This window comes from Myotis davidii, unplaced genomic scaffold, assembly GCF_000327345.1.
Source record: "Myotis davidii unplaced genomic scaffold, ASM32734v1 scaffold740, whole genome shotgun sequence".
Lineage (NCBI taxonomy): Eukaryota > Metazoa > Chordata > Mammalia > Chiroptera > Vespertilionidae > Myotis > Myotis davidii.
Genome location: NW_006292349.1, coordinates 13,393 through 24,019, shown reverse-complemented (window position 1 = coordinate 24,019; position 10,627 = coordinate 13,393). Strand labels below are relative to the sequence as shown.

General features: G+C 37.5%; 1 protein-coding gene across 1 annotated transcript in view; it reads left to right on the top strand.

The window, feature by feature from the left end:
- Positions 1-10,627, top strand: part of ARHGEF6 (Rac/Cdc42 guanine nucleotide exchange factor 6) — a gene marked incomplete at its 3' end in the record, with an annotated part of 117,098 nt that overhangs the window by 97,088 nt on the left and 9,383 nt on the right. Inside the window, exons 10-13 of the mRNA XM_015565389.1 lie at positions 1,510-1,648; positions 4,815-4,874; positions 6,970-7,116; positions 9,791-9,912. Coding sequence (XP_015420875.1) covers positions 1,510-1,648; positions 4,815-4,874; positions 6,970-7,116; positions 9,791-9,912 — 468 coding nt within the window. The remainder of the gene's footprint in view (positions 1-1,509; positions 1,649-4,814; positions 4,875-6,969; positions 7,117-9,790; positions 9,913-10,627) is intronic.

The window sequence follows — 10,627 nt, the reverse complement described above, 5'->3', positions numbered from 1 at the left end:
GAGCAGAGTAAACTGGTGAATATATTAGAACCCAGGGGCATAGAAAGGGAGTGGACTGACAATTCTTGGGGGGGAAAGGGGTGTGGGGGTGCAAGAGAGACTGGACAAAAATAGTATACCTATGGATGAGGACAGTGGGAGGGGTAAGGGCAGAGGGTGGGGTGGGAACTGGGGGGAGGGGAGTTATGGGGGGAAAGAAAGAGGAACAAATGTAATAATCGGAACAATAAAGATTTAATAAAATAAAAAAAATAAAATGGTGGTATTCAGAATAGTTCAGAAGTGAAAAAGCCTAGAAGATCACTTGGGTTATTGAAGTGAACCAGATAAGATGAGAAAGCCTGGCCGAAACCAGTTTGGCTCAGTGGATAGAGCGTCGGTGTGGACTGTTTGGCCTGCGGACTGGGGGGGTCCCAGGTTCGATTCTGGGTAAGGGCATATACCTGGGTTGTGAGCACATCCCCAGTGGGAAATGTGCAGGAGGCAGCTGATCGATGTTTCTCTCTCATCGATATTTCTAACTCTCTACCCCTCTCCCTTCCTCTCTGTGAAAAATCAATAAAATATATTTTAAAAAAAAAGATGAGAAAGCCTGAACTGAGGCAGTGGTAGTGGGAATGGAAAGGAATAAACAGATACAAGAAGACTTGTGACTGATAGGATATGCTTGGGCAAGCATAGAGGTAAAGGGATCAAATGATAGGCAAAAGTTTCAAAATATGGTTTAGTTAGGCAGTAGGTATTCTTTAATTATATTTTGTGTAAATGTATATTAAAATGATTTTGCAGCCTTGGGACTCAATATCCTGTTGGTGAAGACAATCCACAGGGTGCTTAAAGGGCAGAGAAAGCACAAGCTGAGAATAGATATTTACAGGACATAGTTAATAAACTATTAATACACTCTCCTTTATTTTTAACCAAGTTGTTTGGGTAGCTTGCTATACTGGTTTCAGATCCTAGGCTAAGAGACTTTATAGTTAGTCATACAAACATGCTGCTCTCTGAGTTTAGTACTTGATTCTGGAACAATACAAGTGGGTGCTCCGGTGATAGGGAGCACTTGGTGAGTTGCTACCCTTGGCATCTGACCAGCCAATAGCTAGGATGTTTGAAGCGACAAGCAAATAGCTTTTAAAACCTGATATCAAGGTCATCTGATAGACTGTATGCCCTATTCCCATGAATGCAGTCTCCTTATAGGTAGGGATTTCTGTTTTGTTCATTGTGGTATTCCCAACAGAGAATGGAGCCTGTTGCTTAGTAGATGCAGTAATTTTTGGATGAGTAAATGAAGCCAGGGTTCATGAATGTCTGGCTTACCACTGTAGCCCCAGCGCTCTGTGCAATGCTAATTGCATAGAGGAACTGAATAAAGGTTTATTGGATTAAGTTAAAATGAAAGGGACAGCATTTAGTCCAGTTATGTGAAATACATTAAATAATGTTCAGTCAATTTTTTTCATGAAAGATTAAGCAGTAACAAATTTGTATTTGTCCTCTTGGTAGTGATGAACTGGAGCAATTTATGGAAAATCAAGGTGCATCCAGCCCAGGTATCCTCATTTTAACAACAAGCCTCAGCAAACCATTCATGAGACTGGAGAAGTATGTTACTCTCTTGCAAGAGTTGGAACGGCATATGGAGGTAAGGGAAGGTGAGCTTTTTAAAGCTCATGCACAAATTATGGGGCTCTGCTCTTAGAGGAAGCTGTCAGTCTTCCTTCAAACTTAACCTTACTGCAGAATTCAGAAAAAGCCCTAGTTTCCAAATTTACTTGATCCAATCTTCCCTCTTCCCAGACTTTTGGTTTTTCTTTTTGTGCAGCAAAAAAGGGGGCATTTCCCCCCTTTGGAATATTCTTTACTCTTTATGCATTTTTATTTATTTTTTCCAGCTTTATTGAAGTATAATTGACAAATAAAAATTGTGTATATTGGGTTATACAACATGATTTTCTTAAGGTGTATAATGTGATGATTCAATATACACAAATGTCGGGGAATGATTACCACAATCAAGTTAATGAACACATCCATCATCTCACATAGTTACCATTTTTTATACTGAGAACTCTTCAGATCTACTCTCTTAGCAAAAGTATACAATACAATGTTATAAACTATAATCACCATGAACCTATGTTATCCACCCTTTACTATTAAATATTCATGATCATTCTTCTTTCTCCTTTTCCCCTCCCAGCCTTGGTCCTGTTGCTTCCCTCAAGTCTCTGCTAACTTGTTGACTTAGGTTTTCTTCTGCCGTCTCATCTGTAGATGGTGGTTCAATCAAAATCATCCAGGAAATCTTATGTTCTGGTATATGAACAACCTTATTGTGGGATATAGACAGGAATATTGATCTCTTGAGTTCTGTGGTCATTCAGCTGCCTGACTTTGGATTATAATGGAAGATTCTTGTATTTCCTTAAAGATTAATAAATGGGTCCAATATTAGTTTATCTCTCTTTGCATCTATACATCTACATCACGGTCCCCTCACATTTTTGTTTATAAACTTACAATTAACTTGCCACAGCTATAATATAGCCATATGTTTTCTAAATATTAAGATTTCAGTGAGGCCTGATAATTGATTTTTATTTTTTTACCAAGAGCCCAGGCACTCTTATTAAAAAACAAATAACAGGGATAGCTTCTTGAGCTGCTCATGAACATGGGGTTTTGAGGTGTGGGTGGGAAAGGAGAGCCTGCTAGGGGAGGCTGCATTCACCCTACTTGCTCTTCCTGTGTCTGGGGAAAGGTTTGAGGTTTTAAAGGGTTTGATTATCTCTAAAAAAAAAAAAAAGTTGCACACTGCTTGTCTTGTCAGCATTTGTAAGGATTGAAAGTATTTACTCTGAGCAAAACCACATTCTCAGGTTATTTGACCTGCCAGAAAGCTGGAGGCAGTGGGGAACTAGTAGTAAAGTCCGCCGGAATGAAATTTCAGTTAGGGCTTGGGAAGGTGCCAACCCCTGGATGCCTTTCCAAAAGCTTAAACAATATGATGAACCGTTTGAGGTTTGCCCCTCCTTGCTTGTCACAAAAATCCAGAAACTAGTGGCCTCAGTTTCTGTTACTGCTCAGTACTGAACTACGAATATACACTTAATTTAGAGAGAAAAATCCCCAGATCTCCTACTGCCTGGATCCTCTATCTTGGCCTTCCTTGTATCAGAGCCCATTTTTACTTCTACCTCCATTTGCTGTCAGTTACCTGTCTTGGCTGCCTTCCATTTTACACCATCAGATAATACACACCCTTAGCACTGATTCACCACCAGTGAGACACTTGATCCAGCTTTCTGATTGTTTAGTATGGCTGATGGCTAATGGAAGATAGAACCTGAACTTTACAGCTGATTTGGGTAAGGATAAATTTAAGTATAAAAAGAATACAACCTTTCCTTTCATTAAACAATGCTGGTTTTGGCTTGGGTCAGACCCCTAGTCTGTTCAGCTCTGTATTTTATCACCCAAGGCTGGTTGAGCAGCAGATTGTCTTCCCATTACTCCAGCTGAATTCCAAAGGTTAGGTACATATATACCCCCAATGTTTGATACATATCTATACTTCATATAACCCCATATAGGTGTATATCTATCCCCAAGAAGCTCTACTTTTCCTTCATAAACAGTTATGGAGATGTGCATTTCTCAAAGCAATTTTTTTATTGATTAAGGTATTAAAAATGTGTGGTCCCCCATTGCTCCCTCACCCCGCCCCCAATCCTGCTCAAAGCAATTTTTGAAGCTGTCTACTTTTGGGGGTTGTAAGTACTGTGGAATTGCAGACCATATGTAATAACTTTGCTTAAGAAGGCATATATGGTATAAAACTTGGATTCCGCCCCCCCCCCCCATTTGCCATTTGAGTCTGCTGAAAGAAAAAAGAAGCATTTTAGGAGATAAAATTGGATTGATTTTTCTCTTAACCACCACTCTGTTTCCATAATTCCCTATCTGTTGTCATTTACTAACAATGTGACTAATGATGCCCCCAATTATTTTTTTATTAACAGCAAAAAAGGAAATGGTAACTTTTGCCTCAATAACCATACCTAATATGTGGTTATCAAATATAATGATGTGTTACCACCCATTTTCATATCTTTTAAAAAAATTTTATTTTATTTTAGGAAGTGGAAGGGGAGAGGAAAGAGAGGGAGAGAGAGAGAGAGAGAGAGAGAGAGAGAGAGAGAGAATTGATTTTAGAGAGGAAGGGAGAGGGAGAGAGAGAGAGAGAGAAACATCAATGTGAGAGAAAAACATCAATTGGTTGCCTTCCCCATACGCCCCGACTGGGGATTGAACCCACAACTTTTTGGTGTTTCAGTGTATGGACAACACTCCACCAATTGAGCCAGAGTGGCCAGGGCTTAAAAATTGATTAATTGTTCCACCCATCCATGCATTCCCTGGTTGCTTCCTGAATATTCCCTGACAGGGGTTCAAACCCACAACCTTGGTGCATCAGGGTAATACTTTAACCAAATGAGCTCTCCGGTCAGGTTTTAATTTCTTAATCGTCTAATAATTGGCAATGCTGAGATTCCAAATGCTCAAATGCTTTCTTTAAATTTTTACATTAGCATACATTAAAATTGACTTTTTTCTTTTGATGTCAGTTTTATGACATGCATAGATTTGTGTTACTACTCCCACTATTGAGATACAGAACGGTTCCATCATCCCCAAAATTTCCTCATTTTGTCTCTTTGCAGCCACACCCTTCTCCCACCTCTAACCCCTGGCAACTACTGATCTGTTCTCTTTTAATATTGTTTTAAAATGTATTCATTTAATAGGATACACATCCAGATCATCAAGATGTTCTGAAAGCCATCATAGCATTCAAAACTCTCATGGTAGGTCATGCTCTAAAATTATATTTCTCCATTTTTATGCTGTGTTTCTAAAAGAGTAATTTGTGTGTAACATTTATTTTCTTATGAAAAGGTCTTTAGAGTGGAAACAATAAGCTCTAGTGACAATATTGCCAGGATTGATTCATTTAAATTTGTCTTCCAAAAATCATGCTTACCTAAGAAAGGTTGCCAGTCTGAGGGTATAAAGCACTCACATTTGAAGTCTCTGCCACATTAAGCATTGCTGTGTAGGTGGGGGGTTTCCTTTAGTCTCTTTGTCTTTACCCCTGTGTTGCTCACCTTATGTTGGTTCAACTTGTTGTTCACTGACTGACATCAATACTAGATTCATCTACTTATGCCAAAAGGTGTGAATTTATTCTTTGCATATGAAAAAATCTTCATCAAATGTAAAAGGAAAAGAAAACCTACTAAAATACAATTGCTTTATATAGATTGCTATCAAATGTACCTGTAATCTTGTATCTTGAGCATGATAGTTAATGACTTCTTGATACCAACTGATGTAAAACCACTTGGTGGCATTTTAGAAGGAAATAAAACATTATTTTGGGCAACTGACTAAGTTTAGCTTCAGTTGAGACATTTCTGTAGCATTCTAAGTGATTGAGATTAATGTTTAGTTATTGATTCTTGCTGTAAGGTTGTGATGCAACATTCACTATCACCTCGTTTTTATTGCTGTTGAAAGATCAGTACCTGACATGTCCGTGGTTAAACAGAAAATTGAAGACCATAGTAAGGAATTAGGTTAAAATTGCTCTTATAGATCAAAAACAGTCTAATATTGGCAGTTTTACATGGTTCAACACATGTTGTAAAACTTGCTTTGATGGTGATAGTATATTTATTTGCACTATAGATGCTTCAAAAATATATGTACAATGAATTTATTTCTTCAAGTTTCCATTTTGCTGAAAGCAGCAGCATAAATTTTATAGAAAACACATCCAAAAAAACTGACATTCATTTGCAAACAGTGACATAACTAATCATATGCTTATTTTTATATTTAATTTGGAATGAGTACTGTTAAATTACTCTAAGATAATTTCATACTTTCTGAAGCAATGGTGTGTGTGTGTGTGTGTGTGTATGTGTGTGTGTGTGTTGTATTGTATTTATATCCCACCTATTGTTTCTTGGTTTGTATTTTCCATTTGTATTCATGAAATTCAGGTGTATCTTTTTTTTCCAATCCTTTTAGGAATAAAAATTAATTTAGTATTTTTAATAGAATTTACTAGTAGTTCCTAAATAAAGTACAGGGTAGTACATATGTTTTATTATAAGATTAGTTTGATTCGTTGTGGCATAAAGAATTAATTTTTCTCTTTTTCTGTAATTCTTGGAGTCACTTTTTATTTTTATTTTTTTAGTATTTTTTTATTGATTTCAGAGAGGAAGGGAGATGGAGAGAGACATAGAAACATCAATGATGAGAGAAAATCATTGATTGGCTGCCTCCTGCATACTCTCCACTGGGGATCGAGCCCACAACCCGGGCATGTGCCCTGACCGGAAATTGAACCGTGGCCTACAGGTTCATAGGTTGATGCTCAACCACTGAGCCATGCTGGCCAGGTCTGGAGTCACTTTTTTTTAAAAAAATTAAGATGTTAGTTGATTGGAAACTGAGCATGTATTAGAAAAATAAAATAGCTTTGTAATTAAAACACTATTTATGTAGGTAGACAAGATTGAGAGGAGCTAGAGCAGGGACATCACCCAGAAGTTCTGAATCTACCAATTGGTCTCCTGGTTCTGTTTGATGTGATTCTGCTACTTGTCTTCCCATATTACTTGCAGGGAAGGAGAAACAAACTCCTTCCTCCATTTTATCTTGATATTTTGGCAAGATGAAAAGTAGCTCTTCTTCACAAAACTTTTGGAGACTCAAGGCTAGAAATTGAGAGTAGTGGATTTTTCCATCTGTCAAGACATTGGTGGTGGGATTCATGGTGAAGACTAGGAACACTGTGGAAGTCTATGAGACTCAAAAGCCACATCTTACTTTGGTCTTGTTTTAGGTCTGTTTCATAAGAATTTCTGTTCCTCTGCTTTTCTTCTATAGGGACAGTGCCAAGATCTAAGAAAACGAAAACAGCTGGAGTTGCAGATACTTTCTGAACCTATTCAGGCATGGGAAGGGGAGGATATTAAAACATTGGGAAGTGTAATTTTTATGTCACAAGTAATGGTACAGTACGGAACATGTGAGGTAAGATGTTTCAAATCTCATCACCATTTTTTTCCGTTTTTCTTCCTTTATTTGTTCTTTAATCAAGGTCAAATGCTCGAACATTCAAAGAAACTGAGCACCTATTCTTTGCCCAATACTGCTAGGTGCTACGGGAGATAGGAAGACAGAACATACATTGTTCTCTGCCTTCAAAGAATTCCTTAAGAACAGATTAAAACACAAGTTGAGAGTAGAAAACAAACCAAAATAATCAATGCCAGTTTGTGCAATCTCAACAATAGATTCTATTGACGTTCAGAGAAGGATATTTTATGGAGTGTAAAGAAGAATATTTTATGGAGATAAGATTTGAGGAGGAGGGCCATGAAGAGGGAAGGAGAGGATTTTGTAAGGTAGAGGTCATTTTTATTCCAGAAGAGAACAGGAAATGGTCTTTTTTCCACAACACAGTGAGGAAGCCAGTCTGTTAGGAGCAGAGGAAGCATGTTGGGCAGAGTGGAGAAGTTGATTGAGTCAGAGTCCGGTTATGAAGAACCTTGGATGTCAGACAAGAATAGTTCACACTGACGCAGCAGGCAATAGGAAACTATGAGACTTTGGTAGAAGAGAAACATAATGAAATGGATATTTAATCTGACAACCATATATGTCAGGTAAGCTGGAGGGGGTGGGGCTAGAAACAGAAAGTATAGATGAGTTGGAAAGTGATAAGTACCCCTGATGAAGGTAGTGGTGGAGAGAATGAAACTTAAGGGGCAAATCTCAGGCATGTTTAGATGGGAAAGTCTATAGGAAGTTGTGGGCTAGAGGAAATAACAAATGTAATTTAGATGTGTTAGCTTTCAAGTAACTGTAGGTATCCAGGTGGAAATGTCTTGAAGGTAGCTGTTAAAAAAAAACGTATAGAAATGTGGGTGGGAGGTCAGAGTTAGAGGCAGAGACTTAGATGTCTTTGACAGATGGGCCTTCCAAGGAAGTAAATATCCAGAGAGAAGCACAGAGGGCTGAAGATGTATTATGTTTTTTAGGAAGGGGGTAGAGTAAGGGAAGAAGGTTGATTATGTCAACTGGTATGATTTATCTGGTGTTAGAATTGCCTTCCCACTCTTAAAACATCTTCCTATGCTCCCGGACAGGTCTCTGTCAGAGATTCATTACATAGTGTTAATAAGCAATCTCATTTAAAATGTAAATACTCTGGGGGAGGTTAATGCAGAGAGTTTAACTATTAGAGTTTCACACCTTTGGATAAACCTCTTCAAAGAAGGGAGGAAGAATCACTACCTGAAAGAAAAGACAAAGAGGAAGATAGAGGAGGACTGGGAGAGTGTGGAGTCATGGAAAGTCCAGGAAAATCATTTGAAAATGGACAGCCTGCTGAGTGCTACAGAAAGTTCAGAGGTCAAGGAGCATGGAGACCAAGAAGAAGCCATTGGATTTCGCTAGAAGGCAGTTATTGATTACTTTAAGAGAACAAAGCAAGTAGGTAGAGATCAATAGGGAGAACATGAAGGCAGCAAAACACAACCCAGTTTCCCCCCTTTCTTATCTGATTAAAATTTAAAGCAGGGAAACATTATCTATTTATAGACCAGTGAAATATAACAAGAAGTGGTATTTTGTATAAGTAGTCACAGGGGCAAGTGAAGGCCTATTATGATAGGAAATGTGCATATGTTAAAAGCAAAAAGAAAAAGCTGATTGAATAGGTGAGGCTGCTGGAAGATGGAGGTGAGATATCTATAGAAGGAAGCCAAGGAAGAGAAAGATGTGAAAGGATGGAGAGCCCTTGTTAGAAGAGTTAGCTTCAAAATGTTGCTCTTCTCAAGTGGGAAGAAGAAGATGGAGATAGGTATAAGGATAATTGCAGCTAAGATGGCTGGACATGTAAGCTGAATGTAATTGTTTGCATCTACTAATTGCATATCTGTTTAAGGAGTTCAGAGAAATCCTTCTGCGTATAATTTTCTTTTGTGCCATTAAAAAGTATTTGCTTCTCTTTATATATGCAAAAACTATCTTGTTCTTACTGATTAAAAGTAATTTTATAAATAAGAATTTAACATACATGTTAGAACATAATAAATTTCCTATCACCTGAAAACCTCTTTATTTTGCTACTTTTCAAAATAAAATAGTTTTCTTTTTGTGAACCTAGATAGTTATCTGGTGCTCTGGCTGCAGCTGGGGCAGGAAGGCATTAATTATGTGACTCTCAGGCTTACATACTTGGGAAACAACCAGGGTTATTTGTATTTAATTGTTATGTATGGGAAGGAGAGAGACTTGGTTTATATCCATTTCAAAATAAAATTCAACTAGTTCTGTGCTTTTAAATTGAGTATCTTTCTTTTAAATTTGCTGTTCATGTTTCATTGCCTTATGTAAGATCTATGTTACAAAATAGTATTTCCAGAGGCTATGTTTATTGATTTTAGAGAGAGGAATGGGGAGAGAGAAAGACAGAAAAAAAATAATCGATGTGAGAAACATTGATAGGTTGTCTCCCCATTCATGCACCAACTGGGGATGGAACCTAGATATGTGCTCTGGCCGGGAATCAAACCCATGACCTTTTGGTGTACAGGATGATGCTCCAACCAACTGAGCCACACTAGCCAGGGCCAGAAATTCTTAACAAATAAAATGTCCAATTTCTATTCTTCATTTAATATTTTTCATTCCACTTCAGGAAAAAGAGGAGCGGTACCTCATGTTATTTTCAAATGTCTTGATAATGTTATCTGCAAGTCCTCGGATGAGTGGCTTTATCTATCAGGTTAGTAGATTTCATATAGAGCCAATAGCAGGACTCATAATTAACAGAGGTTTCCATCCAGATGCACTATTTCTACTATAACATTAAAAGCTCCATCCGAAAAAGGCAGAATGTTCTGAACCTTCATTGTAATTATATAGCTCAGAAGAGCGGATGTGCCTTAGATCCTTTATATTACTATAATGGGTTTATCCTGAATGTCCACTGCGCTGGTTATAAATGTATAAACATAAATATAAGTCTGCAACTAGATCAATTAGCAAAAGCATTTTACAGGTCCATATTATATCATTACTGTTAAAAAACTGTAAAGCTGGAACCTCATCCTAACAGTCTCATCATATGGTTTGAATTTCTGAGATGCAAATCATTAAACTCCTTAAGAAATTAAACTTCCTTCAGTCTGTTCCCTAAATATGGAGTATTATAAATTACTGTTGCCTCTTATCTTGGCCTAGCAATTATTAATTTTCATAAAATTTGAGTCTTTGTTTACTGATTTTTCATGAAAATCTGTTAGAAAAGTAAGCTGTTTATAAATCTTGACCTTATGGTTTAGGATGTGCTAGCAAAACACAACCCAGTTTTTCCTCTTTCTTATCTTATTGAAATTTAAAGCAGGGAAACATTATCTATTGACAGACCAGAGAAATATATCTAGCCATAATCCGGCAGTGATTCCTGAGAGGGTCAGAAAATCTAATAGAACTAAGAAACATGTGCAACCACAGAATTAATGGGAAATGTTCT